We start from the raw sequence: 17,131 nt of genomic DNA, 5'->3' as shown, positions 1-17,131 counted from the left end.
TTGCCTGGCGGCTGGGTGAGGCAGAGGAGGAATAAGTGGAAAGGAGGGCTGGGGTCTCCTGGGAAAGCCCCTTTCCCTCCAGCCAGTGCGAACCCCACCCCCAGCAGGGTCCTCAGCGGAGACCGGGGGGACCGCGCTAGGGATCTGACGGAAACTGGACCTTTTCTTCCCAACACGTCGGCGTGGCTCCTCTGGCAAGGTCTGCTGAACCCCGTGCTGGTTGCCTTCTGTGCTTTAAAGAGCAGAGGGGAGGCAAGTGCTAGAGTGAGAACGTCTGGGTGCTGGTGGAGGCAGGGTCCTCACCGATGCGCTGTCTTCGCTGCGCACCTTTGGGCACGCGACTAACCTCTCTGTGTCATAGAATTGATGTGAAGACAAAACGTGTTCTTTCTGCTTACCAGCATTGCTTTCTGATACTTTCTGTGTGTCGGGCACTGTGTTGAGCAACCTGTTTCCATCATCTCACTTAATCTTTACATTAATCCTATGTAGGGATTATTATTGTGCCCATTTTACAGATAAGACTAAAGCTGAAACTTAGAGTAAATAAATAACTTGCCCAGGGTTACACAGCTACATGAAATAATATGTGTGGGAAAAGAACTTTGGGAAAGAATACACAGAAGGATATTACTTTCACATATGGTGCCCTTATTCCATTACTAAAATCCTCTGCCCCAAAGAGCCCTAAGTGCACCAACTGAAAGTAACTATATTTACTCATTGCCACCAAGCTTACTGAGTGCCATCCCTGGTAGAGAAGGAAGGGGAGGTGGGATTTCTGCTTTAAAAGAGGAGCATACCCACAGCCCAGCAATGCTAAGCAGAGCCTTTGGGGGAGCGTCAAGGCAGGGCACAGGGCACGCTGGCTGGGATGCTCTCATGCCTACCTAGATGCCCCCCCAACACTCACCTGTGGGTTTCTGTCCTCCCTGGGGGCAGCCAGCCCATCATTGTTCAGTTATCTACAGACCCCTGGCTCCCCCCTCTGCCCTCCCCCCACCCCCCAGCTGCTGTGTTCCTGAAGGTTCTCTTCCTGCAGTTTCGTGTTTGTTCCTATTGGCCCTGTTGCTTTCTGCTTTCCCCTCAGGAAGGTGGTATATTCAGGCGAAGCCCTGTGGCTGCACTGAGACATGAGATGAAGGGGCTGCTTGGAGCTGAGGAGGAAGGGCCATCCCTTGGGACCAGAGCTGGTGTGTTAGAGTCCGGCCCCCTGGGGAGCTGAGCCCCACCTAGCTATGTGACCTTGGGCACATTGATGCCTCCTGGGCCTCATTTTCCTCATCTGTAAGATGTGGGAGAAGATATGGCTGAAAGAGGTGATCTTGGAGGACCCCCTCCAGGTCGGAACTGCTAGTTTCGCTCACGCTCTCTCTCTCTCTCTCTCTCTGCAGTGTTCATTTCGCAGCTGCCTCTTGGAAGGCTGTGGAAAAGGCCCTGTGGCTTGGGCTCTAGGGAGTGTGGGGTTTCCCTCTGACCCAAACTCTGCCCTCTCTCCCTCTGGGAAGGCTTCCCTTGGCCTCTGAGGCAGGCCAGCTGTGGAGGGGCCTGCAGGGAGAGGCGCTAGGGCAGCCGGCAGCTGGAGTGGGGTGCTGGCGCCTCCCTGACAGTCTGGCCTTCCAGACATGCAACAGAAGAGCCAGGCTGCCCGGTGGTGGTGCAGCAGTGGGCAGTGGGCCCCCCCACCCCGAGGCAGAGCCCTCCCCCCCGCCCTTTCCAGCCTGAGGGGTTCTGAGAGAGTCTGTAGCCAGTCATCCTCCTTCCTCTTTTGGGGGTGAAGCATCAGCAGATTTACTGACTTGTGAGTACCCCACTTCTGACTTGGCATTTTCCAGCGCAGAAACTGCTGAGTCACCAGAGGGCAGCCCCAGCGCTCTCCTTCCTTCTCCCCTGCATGGGTGGAGACCCGCTCTCTCCTACCCTGATGGGCGTCTGGGAAGAAGTGTCTTGGAGGAAAGGCAGTTGCAGAGGACATGGTTTTGAGGTGGGATTCCTGGGGAAATACAGGCTCTTGTCCCTAGACACAGAGTCTAATAGACCAAGGAAAGATAAGAAGAATAGAAAAGTTGCTGCAGGAGCCTAAATGGCTCTGGTTCGTCCCACAGGAGCTGGGAGGGAGAGGAGCACTGAGGCTTGGGGGCTCGCTTTCCCCAGGGCAGGGATAGAAAGCAGGGGTGCAGGAACAGAGCAAGGCCCTGGCCCCAGGCTGCCACTTGTCTGAGTTTCCCTGTGGGCTCCCCTGGCCTCCTGGCTCCTCCCCTCCAACCCAGCCACTGGTGATACTCTCACTGGCCAACTCTGCTCCTTCCTTGCCCTTGTCCTGTGAGCTACGAACCCCAAGTGGAACAGGGGCTCCGCTCGTTGAAGCAGGTGGTGCCGTCTGGTGTGGGCCTACGGGCCTGGGGAACTGTCCACTCTGCCCTGAAGTGTACAGACCAGGCGTCCTGGAATCCAGAGCATCCTGGGGAAGAGGGCAGACCTGGGGGACAATTGCTTTCTGCTGGAGGTGTGGGAGGGGACTAGTGGAGGCTCCTGACCACCTGGGGGAGGTCCCTATTCCGAGGGCCATGGTGGGAGACCTCATGGGTGGGAACGGGCCTGCTTCCAGAAGTGCCTTGTGTTTATCTGGAGGCAAGGCCTGTGTGCAGGGGAAGTGAGACGCGGGCAAGGTTGTGCCTGCTTATGAACAAAGAACTAGTACATGGAACACCCGAACTGCCCATCTTCCTTTTGGTACATGGGTTTGGGGGCAGCGGGGAGTTCTGGGGGCCAGTGGACTAAGAGATGGCATTTCCACAGGCCCCTATTTCAGCATTTCCTAACCCAGAAATTGCTGAGTCACAGAGGAATTACTCTGACCTCCTTATTTTTCTCCGGAGCCGGCTCCAGAGTGCTTGAGTGGTAAAGGATCTTAGAGCTCCTCTACGCAGGCCCCTCCGTGGAGGATTGAGAAAGAGGGTAAGCAGGGCGGCCCCACGCAGATGCCCATTAGACAGTTCCTTGGACACGCTCAGTGACAATATGCCTTCTTCCCAGGGCCCTTTAAGATCCCAAACGGCATTCCCAGATGAACACTTAGAATACCTGTGAGAGGTCTGGGAGATGCTTCTGGAAGGGTGGCTGGCACGTGCTCCAGATCGTATAAGATGTAAGCTGAAGCCATGAGCCACCTCTGGCCTGTTCCAGCTTGCTGTCTAGGCGGGGGATCTCACAGCTGGAGGGGCCCATGTTCCAGGCCCCTGAAGCAGGTTGGGGTGGGGAGGAGCGGAGCTGGGAGAGTCTGGGTCAGACCGTTGGGAAGGGTGGCTGGGGGCAGGGCTGGCAGGGCAGAGCCCTCTCTAGGGTGGAAGCCTGGGGTCACCGAGTTTCCAGGCTAGAGGGACCTTTGGGCTCCCCCATTTCTAGATGTGGAAACACAAGGCTCTGAGAGTCATGAGCAGCACAGCGGTGCCAGGCCCCAGGCTTCCTGGCTTCCAGTCTCGTGGTTTGCTGTCCCTTGCCAGGCTGCCTGAATTGTGACAGCTTCTGAGCTGATAACCAGAGCATAGTTCTGTGATGAGGCTCCCCCCTGCCAGCCTCTTTTTCCCTCCTAACTTAAAAAAAAAAAAAATATATATATATATATATATATATACACACACACATATATATATATGAAAAATCTTGGGCATGTAAAAAAGGATAGATGATATAATGAACTCCCTTCTACTTAGCACCCGGCCTAAGAAAATATCACAGATTACCTCGAATCATTCTCCCACCCCCAGTCTCCTGTCAGCTTCCCTTCCTTCTCTCTTTTGTCCGAGATAACCACTTTCCCCAACCAGAGGCCCACCCTTCCTATGCACATAGGCTATTCTGCATGCAGTGCATGCGGCTGCCTTTTGGAAAGGGCTCCTGACTCCGAGGATGCAGGAGCTTGTGTGGCCCATACCCAGCTGGAGAGCTTAGCTGGCTCTGCCTCATTCCTTCCTTGCTGGGACCCCGTGGCCCTGCCTCAGACCCTTGCCAATGGAGCTGATATTTGTTCCATTCTCGGGGCTGCTCCGGCAGGCACGGCCTGGCACCCAGGGCACTCATTGTATTGACTGAGTGGCAGCTGGGCATCATAGTTTGCCCTGACGGCAGGCTCAGGAAAGGCTAGGGTGTCTGGCCTGCCCTCTCAGCAGGGAGTGACATGGAGTCCAGCCAAGAGCAAGAAGGCCACTTGGGTGCTTGGTGGCCTTGGTCTCACTGCTGGGCCTCCTCGCTCTGCAAGACCAATCCATGGAGTTTCGAAAGGGCCACACTGGCCAGGAGGTCGGCCAAGGACCTTGAGGTATCTGGGTTTGGGCCTCTGAGGGCCTGGTGGAGCAGGAGCATCAGGGTGAGACGGCCGCTTCCCCTCCTCTGTGGCCCTCAGGGCAGGGGGTCACAGGTTCTCAGAAAACAGGCTGGACTGCATTGATTTCCACACCTGTTGACCTCTGGACCTCTTCACACCCTTGAAAAGTAGGGAAGCCCCAAGGAAATGTTGTTTACGTGAGTTCTGTCTATCCAGATGCACCGAGATTAAGACCGAGAACATTTTCAAGCGCTTTGAGGTAATATTAACAATAACATTGCGTCACCATAAATAACATTTTGGTATAAGAAACATTCATGTTTTTCAAAACAAAAAAATTAGGGAGAAGAATGGCATGGTTTCCTGTTTTTGCACATCACTTTAACGTCTGGCTTGACAGAAGACACCTAGATTCTCATATCTGCTTTTGCATTCAAGTCCTGCCGATGCCAGGGGCCTTGGAGCGAGCCTCCAGCACACTCCACTCTGTAGTCACGAGGTGGTGAAAGGCCACCTTTACCTTAGTGTCATTATGCAAACAGCTCTGGCCTCTGGGACCAAAAGGGCCGGAGTCCCCAGGATCCCTGGGCTGGAGGCCTGTGCAGAGGAGAGGGGAACGGCGGCTCTCCCTGGGCTGATGGCTCTGTCCCCCCGCAGGTGTGCTGGCGCTATGGGTGCTGGTGACGCACGTGATGTACATGCAGGATTACTGGAGGACCTGGCTCAAAGGGCTGCGTGGCTTCTTCTTCGTGGGCGTCCTCTTCTCGGCAGTCTCCTTCGCCACCTTCTGTACCTTCCTTGTGCTGGCCATCACCCAACACCAGAGTGAGGGCGGGTCAGGGAGGGAAGGGCGTGGGAGGGCCACTGTGGGTGGGGCGGTTTAGGAGCAGACCCGGGATTCTGGACCTGGTTGCAAAGCTTATGTCCAAGGGACTTGGGCAGATCACTTAACCTGCCGATCGATGCCTGGGACTTCTCAGTGTTAGGGAGGGGAATGAGTACCCTCCCCTAGGGTTGGCAGGGTTCAGTGAAACGCATGGGAAGTGTTGAGCGGGTCAGCAGTGAGGAAGGAGTGAGTGTTAGTAGCAGAACAGGTTAGTCCTTCTGCCCAGCTCCGGGATGGGAGCGCCCCCTGGTGGCTGCGATCTGCACGTGGACAGAGGCCCTTCCTGCCCCTAAGGAGTCTAACGCTGAGCAGGTTGGAAGCGGCCCAGGGTAAACGTAGGAAGGCACAGTACATGATACAGACCTGTATTTGCCCAGTCCTGACCTTCCCTCATCCCGACTGCCTCCTGCCTGCAAACCCTGAATGCTTTAAAACAGCTATCACACTCCATCTCTCCTGGAGTTTTTGGGGAGGGGTGGCCCTGGGCCTGTGGCATGATGACTGGGGTCCAGGGCAAGGCCCTCTCAAGTCACAGTTGGGTTCCTGTCCCCTGCAGGTCTCACAGACCCCAACAGCTACTACCTCTCCTGCGTCTGGAGCTTCATCTCCTTGAAGTGGGCCTTCCTGCTCAGCCTTTACGCCCACCGCTACCGGGCTGACTTTGCCGACATCAGCATCCTCAGTGATTTCTGACCCAAGGGGTGAGGTTTCTGGACCCCGGGGGTCCTCAGGACCTGGACTCAGCCTCTGAGACACCGGACAGGCCTGCCACACCCCCTGGAAACCCTAGATCTGTGGCAGAAGATACATAGCAAGAGGACTGTGGTCTCCTGGGAAGCTGTCCTGTCCCCATTGTGGGGGAGATCTGGGTGCGGTGGAAAGGGGTCCTTCTTGCCAAGTTGCTCCTCCTCAGCCTGGTTGGAGGGCAGCTTTAGACCTTTTCAAATGGATCTATTTTCTTAGCACTCAGTGAGGACTCTTCTTAAGGAGGGCCAGGGCAGTGAGTCAAGGGGTAGAGCAGTGAGCCTTGACCTATGCCTGGGGGCATTCTCCCTCAGGCCAGGCTGGGAACCTGGGAGGTCAGGCCAAGTAGGGGATTTCTGGTAGAGGCCTCTCAACCCCACAGCCCCAACCCTCCATCCTGTTATCCTTGAGAGTCAGATAGCTTCACTCCTCAATCCCCGGGATGGCAATACTTGGCTCTCTTTTCCCAAGGCCTGGGGACCTGAGAGTTTAGTGTCCCTCACCCCCCCAGAGCTGGTCTCCCATGAGTGTGCTAGAGCCAGTCATCTTCGTCATACCCAAACCCTCTCTTTTACACATACCACCGCCCTCCCCAGGCAGGACTCCCTGAACGGGGCCACACTAAGCGTCTGGGGAAGGTGCCCTGCCCCTAGAAGGGCTCTGGGGGAGGGGGCAGCATGGTGCAGGCTGGAAGGAGCCCCTCAACTCTGTGCCCGTGCACCTCCAGCCCTACATTTCCATCACTTCTCACATGCATTATCCCCAGCCACGAGACGCCCCACGGATCCTGGCCCTGCCCACTGCCCTTCACCTAGAGCTTTCGTCTTTTTTAATCTCCTTTCTGAAGGACAACACATCCGCTTTTCCGCCTATACACTGGCACAAGGGCTCATCTAACCAGGAGGGAAGGAGCTATTGTCACATAGATCTTTTTATGTTAGGTTGCCATTTTGCACGGTCTACCCTTTCCCCACCTGACGTGTCCTGCCCTTCAGCTCTTTGCCTTATCTGTGTCACTGTCACTTTAGCAGAAATACAGCAGCCATTTGTATCAGACAGGCTCTGCTTGTTTCTTGTGGGGTGGGAATCTTGCAGGGGGTGGGGGAGGTGCTGTGGGAACGGTAGGCAGGAAGGGCGGTGATGGAGGGTCTCTCCTTAAACCATCTCCTTAGCTCAAGCCGTGCCCTGGAGGGCAGAGGGAAGATCTGTGTCTCAGGGGCTGGAGGCCCTCTCCCTCTGGCCCCTCTTGGCATGGGGAAGCCCAGCGGCTTGGCTCTTAGCCCGCCCCGGCCGGGGCGATGATGCCAAGAGGCACAGCTTCGGCACCCCCAGTGGGATTTAGTGTCCTGTCACCCAAGAGGCCAGGACAGATGGGCAGGGGGTGAACCTGTTTCCCTTCATGTTCTCCCAGGCTGAGGGCTTGGGGCCAGGTCTGAGGTGACGCAGCTGCCATGCCTGCTGCCTGGAGAAACCTGGCTGGCTCAGACCAATATAAAGATGGGCGTCGGCAGCCTGGCACCTTCCTCTCTGGTGACTGGATGAGCTTGTCCCAGCCTGTTGCCTCATGCTTGGTCTCTTCCCTGGTGCATTCGAGCAGGGAGGGACCATAAACAATGTCTATTTCTGGAGTCTTTAACTGATAAACAGAGGCCCCAGGAGGCGACATGACTTACCTGAGCCCACAGCCGGGACTTGAACTCAGGTAGGTCCAATTTGCCACTCTCTGGGGATGTCTTAGTGAGCTAGGTCTATGAAACTATATCCCCACTCTCGGCAGGCCTTGTCTGTATGGACTTAGCTCAAAGCTGCTGCCTCTTTATCACCCCACCCACTGTGGGTGGGTTGGGGAAGCTAGGGTACGTTCAGAATGGATGTTTCCTGCAAGGGAGTGGTCACAGAAAGGCAAGGAGCTGGAGGGGTGCCGGCCCACACCAAAGGAGACGCCGCACACAGTGCATGAGGCCATATGCTTGCTGTACGCCCCTCCCCAGGAGGCCCTTCCACAAGCACCTTTAAAGCAAATAAAACATTTATTGTTCAGATTTTTTTTTACTTTTTTTTTTTACTTTTTTACAAAAACATGCATACATACACAGGGTATGGTAGTCCTGGGGAAGACGCGCACGCACACGCGCACACACACACACACACACACGCATACACATTCTCTCCCACACATACTCTCACTGTCTCTTGCACACACAAATACTTTCCTTCTTGGCCCCAAGCCTGGACCCCAGAAGCCTTGAAGACTTGGCCAGGGCAGCCTCCCCTCCCCCATGTCTTGCATCCACTCTCCCACCCCCTTTCCCCTCGGCCAAGCCAGTCCTAGGTAGGGCAGGAGTCCGCACTGGGTGAGGGAGACCCCAGAAAGAGAGAAGTCTCAGGGAAGGGGGGGCAGTGACCGACGGGTCCCTGGCGGTCATGCCGTGCTGCTGAGGGGAGATGAAGTTTGGCACCATTGGCTCAGGAAGCACAGAACTCCAAGAGCACCTGTCTGCTCCACCAGGGCGCTGAGATGGCCGACACAGGGCAGCCTCTGGCAGGGGCAGGGACCAGATGGGAGCCTGCCAAAAACTGCTCTCTTGGAAGGAGCTTTGTCTCCCTGCCCAGTGGTGGGGGAGGGGGGAGAAAGCTTCCAGAGTCATCTGAGGAAGCAGGCAAGAGAGGTTCCCCCTGGGCTCAGGGGATAGAGGGGATAGGAGACCCCTTGGCTCCTCCTACCCAACCCCCTTTCCCCCCCCTCTGGCCCAGCCCTCAGAGCCTAGGAAGGGCCACCCTGGTTGAGGCCAAGTTCACATTTCTGTGTGGAGCCTGGGGCTGTGTGCAAAGCCCAGGGTCCACAGAGCCAAGAATAGTGGTTATCGGTGGGCCTGACTAAGCCAGTCCTCCTCTGTGCAGTCCTGAGGAAGGGGGGCCCAGCTGGGGGCCTGGACCCAAAGGGGTAGACTCTGTTTGTGAGAGAGCCCTACCAAGGACTGGCCGACTGCCCAGCCTGCCTCTTCTCTGGGTCCTCTTTGGTCCCTATCCTAGACCCAGGGCCCTTCTCACCCCAAGGAGTGACTATCAAGGGGCCGTTCTCTGGCCCCAACTACCTGCCCAAAGGCTCTCTGAAGCCCCTGGGAATGGGTACTGTGGCCAGAGGTTAGAAGAGAACCAGGTCCGAAGGGCAGGGTGGGAGGGCAGATCTGTCGTGAAGCCTTAGAGATTCATAGGTTCCTCCTCCTCCACCAGCTCTTGTGAGGGCCTGGGGGAGAGACAAGGACTGAGATGCGGGACGGCCGGGGGCTGCAGGAAGGGGCTCGGCCTTGCTTCCCAGCAAGCCTGAGAAGGCTGGGGTGGCTGTGCCGGGATCAGGGATCCTCAAGTTGGAAGGGTCTGAAGGGTGGAGAGGCGGTCGGCCAGGGGTTGGGCATTACCGCTCTTCAGCCAAGATGCCCACGGAGAGGGATGCCAGCGCGGTCACTGCCTCTACTTCTTCATTGTCAGCCCCCGGCAACCTGGGCACCCAGGAGTCCGGACAGGAGGCCAGGCGCTGCATGCAGCCCCAGTATTTGCCTGCGGCAAGAAGCTGGGTCAGAAAGGGCTGGGGAAGTGAGTCCCCGCCCCCGCCACACCATGCATCCTAGACTGATATCGATGCTGGACCTCTAAGGCCAAGGGCCCGACAGCAGTGGGCATGCCGTCAATTTGGGGTCAGCGCTCTCATCTGCCTCTACCCTCAACAGAACACCTTCCCCTACTTGGCCCCCTGCGGCCCTGACAGGGTGTGGGGAGCAGATGCATCATGGCTACAAGGGGGCCCCAGCAGGTGCCTAAGCCATTCTCCCACCTCTTTGGGTGAAAGGCCGCCTGTGATGCATTCCCACAGCTATGGGGTTCCTAAGAGCACCAGTAGGGCTCTGTTTCCCCTAGATGGGGTCTGCATCAGAGTCACCTCATAGATCTCGAGCTCCAGCCTCCTGGAACACAGGTTCTCATGTGCAGTCCCCAACAATGCTCAGCCCAGCATGTAGGCCAGGACAGTGTGCGAGGTGGGGAGGACACGGCACAGAGAGCAGGCCACCACCACAGCTGCTCTGTGTGGCTGTTGGCAAGCCACTTAACCACCCTGGGCTTCCACTGCCCCCCCCCCCAGACCCTGGACACAACCATCCTGCTGACTGTTATAAGAAATAATGTCCATGGGACATGCCCAGCCCAGAGCTTGGCCCAGAGTGTGAAGACTCCATATAAAGTACCAGGATGTCTTTACTGGTATGTATACCCCCCATACTGGCCCTGGGCATGGGGGAATCTGTTTTATTCACTTTTGTATCCCTAGCATTGAACATGGGCCTTTATACAAAGTGCTCCAGAGATGCTAAGTTGAAGGTGAAAAATTAAAGTGCTTTCCAAATGAGAGGTGATTTCATGACCAGTCCCCACCTCATCCTTCTGGAGAGCTCCAAGATTTTCCATGGATGGGGCGGGAGGCAGTCCCACCATTCCTGTTGAATGTGTCACTCCCGCCCTGCAAGCCCAGGGCCCAGGTTACTGAGGGCGTCTCCCGAGTCTGAGGGCAGCGGGCACCCTCTCTCCATACTCACTGTGCACCCGAATCACGGCTTCCAAAGAGCGGATGGCGTTGAGGTTGGGTTTCTGTTTCCAGCCTTCTTCTGAGAGAGGATCCACCTATAGAAGAAAACAGCACATCAGCCACCAGTCTCGCAGGGACCCACAGGCCCCGCTCTCCCACCCCAAGGGCCCTGGCTTCCCAGGCACAGATATTCAGGTGTTCCTGGCTCTCCCTAAGGCTCAAAACACTGGTCCTAGACTTGACCGGGGGAAGGGGCACCCACTCGGTCCCCATCATTCAAGGCCTGCCACCCTTGCCCTCTATATGAGCCCCCCAGGAGGCACCCCATCTGCCTGGCCTTTGGGATGGTCCTGGGGGAGCCAGGCTCCCTCCCTATAGATGCACAGATGGGGGGCAGACAACTCACCTTGTTGCCCAGAAGAGCAGCCACACAGGCCTCAGAAGCGTCACAGATGGCTGTGAGGTCGTGGCCACCTTCCAAGGCCAGCACCACTGCACCTCCCGCCAAGCTCATCAGCTGCTGCGTCATGTACCCAAAACCTAGGCGATTGGGTGGGGAGGAAAAGGGGAGGCGGGGCTGCAGGGAAGGCGGACTCTACCTCTGTGATTGCCTTGCTCGCTTCCTTTTTTATAAATGATCATCAGCCGCAAACACCTCTACTTCTTCAAGTACTACTCCTACTTCTTGCACGGACTCCCACGCAAAAGTTACCCAGAAGCTTTAGGTGCGGCTCGCAGAGCTTAAGGGACTGGATTTGCATATGGGCCACAGCTAGTAAGTGGCAAGGCCAGGACTGGAACCAGGGGCATTGACTCAGGCCTATCTTATCGACTAAGCTTCACCATCTCCTCTGTCTCCTGGGCCCTGGGCCCCAGCAGGCTGAGCAGGCTCCCTCTGTTCTGAGAACACTGCTCCTTCCCATCCCACCCCCACCCCCCAGAAACTGCCAACCCAGCCTGTGATGGCATGACAGGGGTGTGTGTTGGAGGCGGTCCTATGGCTGAGCTTTTGGGCTGCCAGACCTAGTCTACAGAGTGTAACAGCCTCCCATGGTGCCGAGAATGAGAAAAGGCTCTGGGCAGAGCAGGGTAGGGCAGGGCTGGGCTAGGAGGGCCCAGGGAATGTCAGGGCTAGCTGCCGCACCCCAGTCCCCAGTTGTGGCCCAGGGCCGGCCACCGCCACCTTCCCCTGCACTTGGGCAGTGCCTCCCCTCCCAGCCTGGTCCCCATTCCCTGCCCCTCCCCTGGGCGGGGTCCTCCTTACATTTAGCGGAAACATGGTAGCCACCCAGCGGAGCCGGATGACCCTCAGCAGCATCAAACCCAGCCGACACCAGGACCAGGTCCGGAGAGAACTCTCGGGCAATGGGCATCACCACCATCCTGTAAAGGGTGCCATATGTGGGGGCTCATCATGCTGTGTGGGGCTGCAGGGGGTACAGGCCCTCTCCCACCAGTTTTACTGTGTGCACCCTCTTGTTAGGACAACTAGATGCCCAGTAACAGCAGGATGAATGGATCCCTGTGACCACCTTGACCTAGCTGGCCACCCATGTCCTTACACAGCCTAAGAACTCAGCCCCCTAGAGCTCTTGACTGGCAAGAGGCAGAAGGAGTCAAGGATGGGACACAAAGGGAAGGAAAGAGGAGTGGGTGCATGTGTGTCTGTGGAGTATGGTGGGCAGGGCCACAGTGGGGGCAGGTCCCTAAGCCCCAGGAACTAGAAACCTGATACTTGGCTACCACCCACTTTGGACTGAGTTGACCACATTTGACCATTGTCACCTGAATGCTGACTCCCTTGATGTCCTGGGCCACCCAGATCCATTCTCTCATCCTCTACCCCTGCCGCCTCCCCCCATCCTCTACCCCTGCCGCCTTCCCCCCCTCCCCCTGCTGCCTCCCTCCATCCCTCACCCAACTCTGAGGTCCATTTTGATGTCTTTCAAGGCCCTGGGCTCAGGGCACAGACACCAGGAATCCCAGTCCCGCTTTCATGGAGAATATTTCCAGAAAAGTATTTGAGACCTACTTCTAGAGTTATCTTTTCCCAAACGCACTACGGGGACCCCAGTCAAACACATAAGGGCTCTGAAACAGCCCAAAGCCTCTCTTCTAGAGTGCCTTTTCTTAAGCAACTTCCCCAATATGGACATCATCTGCTTTCTCTCTTTCTCCACAATATAAACTACTTCTCTCTTGTGTAAAGCCCACCTCCTCCAGGCTGCTTTCTTTGACTGAACGTGGCAGCTGTGCTCTCTCCATGCTGCCTGTTTCCCAGCATTCAGTTCGACACTGGCTCTTGGTAACATGTGACTTTATAAAGCACCCTTGACTTTTTCATTCTGAGTTTCCTGTCTTCCAATGGGGGCTGGAGGCTCCTAGAGGCCAGTGTAACAGTGCCTCTCCTTTCATCTGTCTCAGTCCAGAAGGCCCACCCTAGGACTGGTTTAAAATGTCCAACAATTGGATGAGGATGGGCTGTGAAGCCAACAGCTCACCTACAGCCTGGTGCTGCTGGGAAAGGGGCAGGAAAGGTGGCCTTGCTGGGCAGAGCTCCCCAGAGCCACCAGAGCACTTACCTGAAGGCAGCCAGGTACTCAGGATCCCCCATAGGGGGGTCCAGACCTCCTGCCCAGGCCACGTTGACATTGAAACCCTTGCCACTGCCAGCTCCCACCTGGAAAACAGGAAGCAAGAAAGACAGGAGTTGAGCAGAGTCCCCGGAGAGGAGCCCCAGGGTGCCAGTGCTGCAAGACCAGCTCATCCAGCCTCTTCATTTCCAGCGGGGGAAACGGAGGATCAGAGAGGCTAACCAATGTGCCGAGGATCACACAGCTACTTGTGACAGAGGCAGAGGCAGGGTCACGAAGGAGAGTCAATGGGACCAGAAGGGAACATGTGGTTACCTCATCCACGGCCCCACTGCCCGGGAAGAAGTTGCCATCATCATGGCGATGCAGGGAGATGTAGAGCACACTGGGGTCCTGGTAGAAGGTTTGCTGGGTGCCGTTGCCATGGTGGACATCCTGTGCAGGGAGATGGACATGGATTAGGGAAGGCCTGAAGGCACACAGATGCGAGACCAGGGGAGGTCAGAAGGGTTCTGAGGGCCTGTCTTCTGAGGGTCAGGACCCTAGACTGGCAGGAAGGAGTCTGGGGTTCCTAGAGCTCCACTACTAAGTGGTCCTAAGCATCCACTGGCCCTCTCTGGGCCCCAGCCTCTCCACATGTCACAGGTGTGTGCACAGCCCTGGAAGGAGGTGGATATACCATGAGACCATGAAGGGGAGAAAACATGCCAAGGGCCGGCCATCCAGGAAGAGCAAAAAATGTGTGGCAGAAGAGGGATGAATCCAGGATTAAACATGCCTGGAACCTTCACTACTGTGTCTGAGCCACGGTCACAGAGCAATGAGAAACAAAGCTCAGTTACAGAAAGGCAGGTACATGAGGTCCAGCGCTGCCCCTCTCAAGACGAACCATGGCCTGACGCCTGGTCACTCAGGACCATGCATGGGCACAAGTGTGGAAAGTTCCTCCACGGTCACCTTCTGCAGAGGAATGTCCCATTCACAGGTGTTCGTACACAGTGGGTTAGTGTGGACGCATGTACTCCAGAGCTCAACAGCCTGAGTTCAAATCCCCGTCTCAGACTTACTACATGTATGGCTATGGGCAAGCTACTTAACCTCTCTGGGCTCACACTCATCTGAAACCAGGTTACAGTCAGGATCAAACACATCACAGATAAAGCTGCAGGGTCTGGATGTGATTAATGGCATGCTGATGTTACCGGTCATTGTTACTGCCATTATTGCCACTGTACAGGAAATGCAGAAATTACTAGATCTGCAGAAAGAAGCCAATAGAAGCCAAAGAGCACTCGAATGTCTCTTCCCAGCATGGGAGGTGGTCACGGCTGATGGCCTTCCCACACACCGTCGCCTCAACAGCCCCCATCTTCACCCATACTTCACACAGAAGGAAAGTGAGGCTTAGGAGGTTAATGCAGAATGAGGACAGGAAGCCATATCATCTAATGCCAGGCTCAGGGCCCTTTCCACAGGGCTCATGGATCTGAAGGGGCTCGGAACAGGGACCTACCCAGTCCATGATGAGGATCTTGCTGGCCTTGCCTTGCTGTTGAAGCTGCCGGCAGGCGATGGCCACAGAGTTGAAGAAGCAGAAGCCCCTGGGAGGAGGAGAGAGAGGCGCTGCTGGCCTATTCTCTCCTTGTATCTCCACCTCTCCAGCCTACTTCCTCCGCCCTGGCCTGGCCTAGCCCCAGAAGGCTTAGGGGGCAGAGGGGGAATTCCTTCCCCCTCCCAAACACGCCCCCCCCCGTCAGACCTCCCCCCAGCCTTACATGGCTGTGGAATGATCTGCATGGTGTCCTGGGGGCCGAACCACAGCAAAACCATTCTGGAAACAGAAAGAATGCTTGTCAACCAAATGGCCAGCACCCTGAGCCACATCTCCATGAAGTTGCCCCCAACCCGAGGCTCATCCCTTGAGTAGGGGATCACAGGACAATAGCTGCCTGCAAATCTGACCACAGCCAGGGTGGGTCTGGGGCGCCCCGGTGCCTGGCCTCCAAGGCAGGTATCCTCTGATTTTACACTGGACATGGTGAACACAAACCACCACACCCCTCCCCCGTGTGTTCTGACTGCTATCACTTTATGACGACAGCTACTATTTGTTGGGCAAAATCTACTGCCTGGCACTGTGCCAAGCACTCTACAAACACCGGGTTTCATCCCGACATCTCTCTGAGGTAAATGGCCTCTAATCCTTACAACATCTCCATGAGATAAACATGATTATCTCTGGCTCACAGATGAGGAGCAATCTGAAGCTTAGGCAGGTTAAATAACTTGTGTGAAGTTGCCTGCTTGTGGAGGGCGAAGCCAGAATTTATAATCCAGGGCTCAGCCCTTAACTTCAAGGTCCCTCGCAGGAGAAGAAATGAATACATGGTCACATTGGGCTCTGAGCTCTTAGACAGTGGGGCGCGTGGGCCTTAGCACAGGCCCCTGTAAGGTGCCCAGCCCAGAACAAACAAGCACAGGCGCCAACTCAGCCTATGAAAAAAAACCCCTCAGGATTGCCAAAAACCAATTTGCCAATGGACAAAGGTCCAGACACACTCTGCAACTTGCCAGGGGTCACCCTGTGGGTCTGCATTTTGAATGATCCTGAATGATTATAATCCCATGTCTCTTCGAGACAAAGGTCTAGGGTCACAGTGGTTTGACTCCCCACCAAGTAACATGACCCTAAGGTTCAAATCTCAGCTTAGTCCCCAGAGCCCTTGGTTTCTCTTCTAAAACCCTGTGGTGATGTCCAAGAGGAACAAGACGTCTGAGTTGCTGGGTCTGGCCATCCCTGCTGTGTCTCCTGGGGCTCACCCACCTTCCGCTCAAACCTCCTACCTTTAGCTCACGGGAAGCTACTTTGAAGGCAAGGTCGGTGACGCTGCCAGCCGCCCAGCGGGCTGCATTGGAAGAGTGCAGCTCATTCCAGATGGTATCAGTATCCACCTGTGGGAGCCAGAGCCAGGGCCTGCATCATCAGAGGCCCCTCGCGGGGGCCGGGGCCCACTTGGGTGGTGCCCACCCCATGGCCAGGACCCCAGGGGCAGGGAGCTGGGCAGACAGCGCTGCCTCCCCAGTGCCCCACCACCCAAAGGCAAGGCCTCCTGTGTCCCCAATCCCAGCATGACTTCTCCTTCCCAGCTTCAGTCCATATCACCAGCCCGTATCTGGCCAGCACTCTGCCGGCAGCATCGCGCCTGCCTCCCCGGTCAGAGGAGGGGGCATGGCGTTACCTGGGCGGGACTTGGGGTTTGGACCGGGAGGGGGTTTTAAGCCCCAGCTGACTCTGCTCAGGCCCTGCGGGACGGTCGGAGCTCGAGGGGCCGTCTGCACCACTGTCTTCCACTCAGGGCCCCTAGCCCAGGCTGGGAGGCCCCCCAAACCCAGTCCCTGGGCCTCAAGGCTAGGGAGGGGCCGGGGGGCATGATGGGGAGATGGGGAGGGCGAGGCGGACCAAGAGAGGCGAGGAAGGCAGAGAGAGTCGCAAGAGGCTGGAGAAAGAGAGAGAGAGAGACAGACAGAGAGGGAGAGGAGGGAGGAGAAAACAGAAGCAACAACAGTTGGAAAAATCAGAAAGTGGCAAGAAATGGGAAGTTGTGAACAGGGCGCTGACTGGCTCCCAAACAGCCCCCCAGCTACGGCTCCCACTTCCCTCTAGAACTAGGCCTCCATCCCCTGCCTGCGCACTCCTGGCTGGGATACCACCAGAGGAGGCAGGGAACCCCTGAAGCAGGGCGAGCCAGGAGGAGGGGAAGTTGGGCAGTGGGAGAGAACTGCCTGGGTCACCAAGGACACCAGAGGCACCCCCACAGCCCCAGGCTGAGGAGCCTGGCCGCCTGGAGGCCAGAGTGGAAGGGCCAATCCCGACCACCACCAGGGTCTTACAAAGGGAGGCGATCCCCCGCTCTTTGAGCCTCACTTGACATTTACCAAACACCATCTAAGTGCAAGGCACAGGGCCCCCCACTCAGGAAACACTGATGGGTGGAGGACACACC

At 56.6% G+C, this 17,131-nt stretch overlaps 2 protein-coding genes across 5 annotated transcripts in view; one reads left to right on the top strand and one right to left on the bottom strand.

Moving 5' to 3' along the window:
• The window catches only part of SLC48A1 (solute carrier family 48 member 1), an 18,947-nt gene extending 10,953 nt beyond the window's left edge, over positions 1-7,994 (top strand). Inside the window, exons 2-3 of the mRNA XM_029954318.1 lie at positions 4,982-5,149; positions 5,767-7,994. Of these exons, the coding sequence (XP_029810178.1) occupies positions 4,982-5,149; positions 5,767-5,903 (305 nt within the window). The 3' untranslated portion in view covers positions 5,904-7,994. The remainder of the gene's footprint in view (positions 1-4,981; positions 5,150-5,766) is intronic.
• Positions 7,989-17,131, bottom strand: part of HDAC7 (histone deacetylase 7) — a 25,555-nt gene continuing 16,412 nt past the window's right edge. For all 4 annotated transcript variants that reach the window (XM_029954309.1, XM_029954308.1, XM_029954310.1 and 1 more), the window contains 10 exons: positions 15,972-16,079; positions 14,903-14,958; positions 14,641-14,728; positions 13,443-13,562; positions 13,116-13,213; positions 11,798-11,916; positions 10,940-11,073; positions 10,544-10,628; positions 9,374-9,512; positions 7,989-9,201 (listed from right to left, as the gene is read on the bottom strand). In XM_029954309.1, coding sequence (XP_029810169.1) covers positions 9,156-9,201; positions 9,374-9,512; positions 10,544-10,628; positions 10,940-11,073; positions 11,798-11,916; positions 13,116-13,213; positions 13,443-13,562; positions 14,641-14,728; positions 14,903-14,958; positions 15,972-16,079 — 993 coding nt within the window. In that variant the 3' untranslated portion in view covers positions 7,989-9,155. The remainder of the gene's footprint in view (positions 9,202-9,373; positions 9,513-10,543; positions 10,629-10,939; positions 11,074-11,797; positions 11,917-13,115; positions 13,214-13,442; positions 13,563-14,640; positions 14,729-14,902; positions 14,959-15,971; positions 16,080-17,131) is intronic.

This window comes from Suricata suricatta, chromosome 10, assembly GCF_006229205.1.
Source record: "Suricata suricatta isolate VVHF042 chromosome 10, meerkat_22Aug2017_6uvM2_HiC, whole genome shotgun sequence".
Taxonomy (NCBI): domain Eukaryota; kingdom Metazoa; phylum Chordata; class Mammalia; order Carnivora; family Herpestidae; genus Suricata; species Suricata suricatta.
This window is presented reverse-complemented; position numbering and strand designations above follow the sequence as displayed.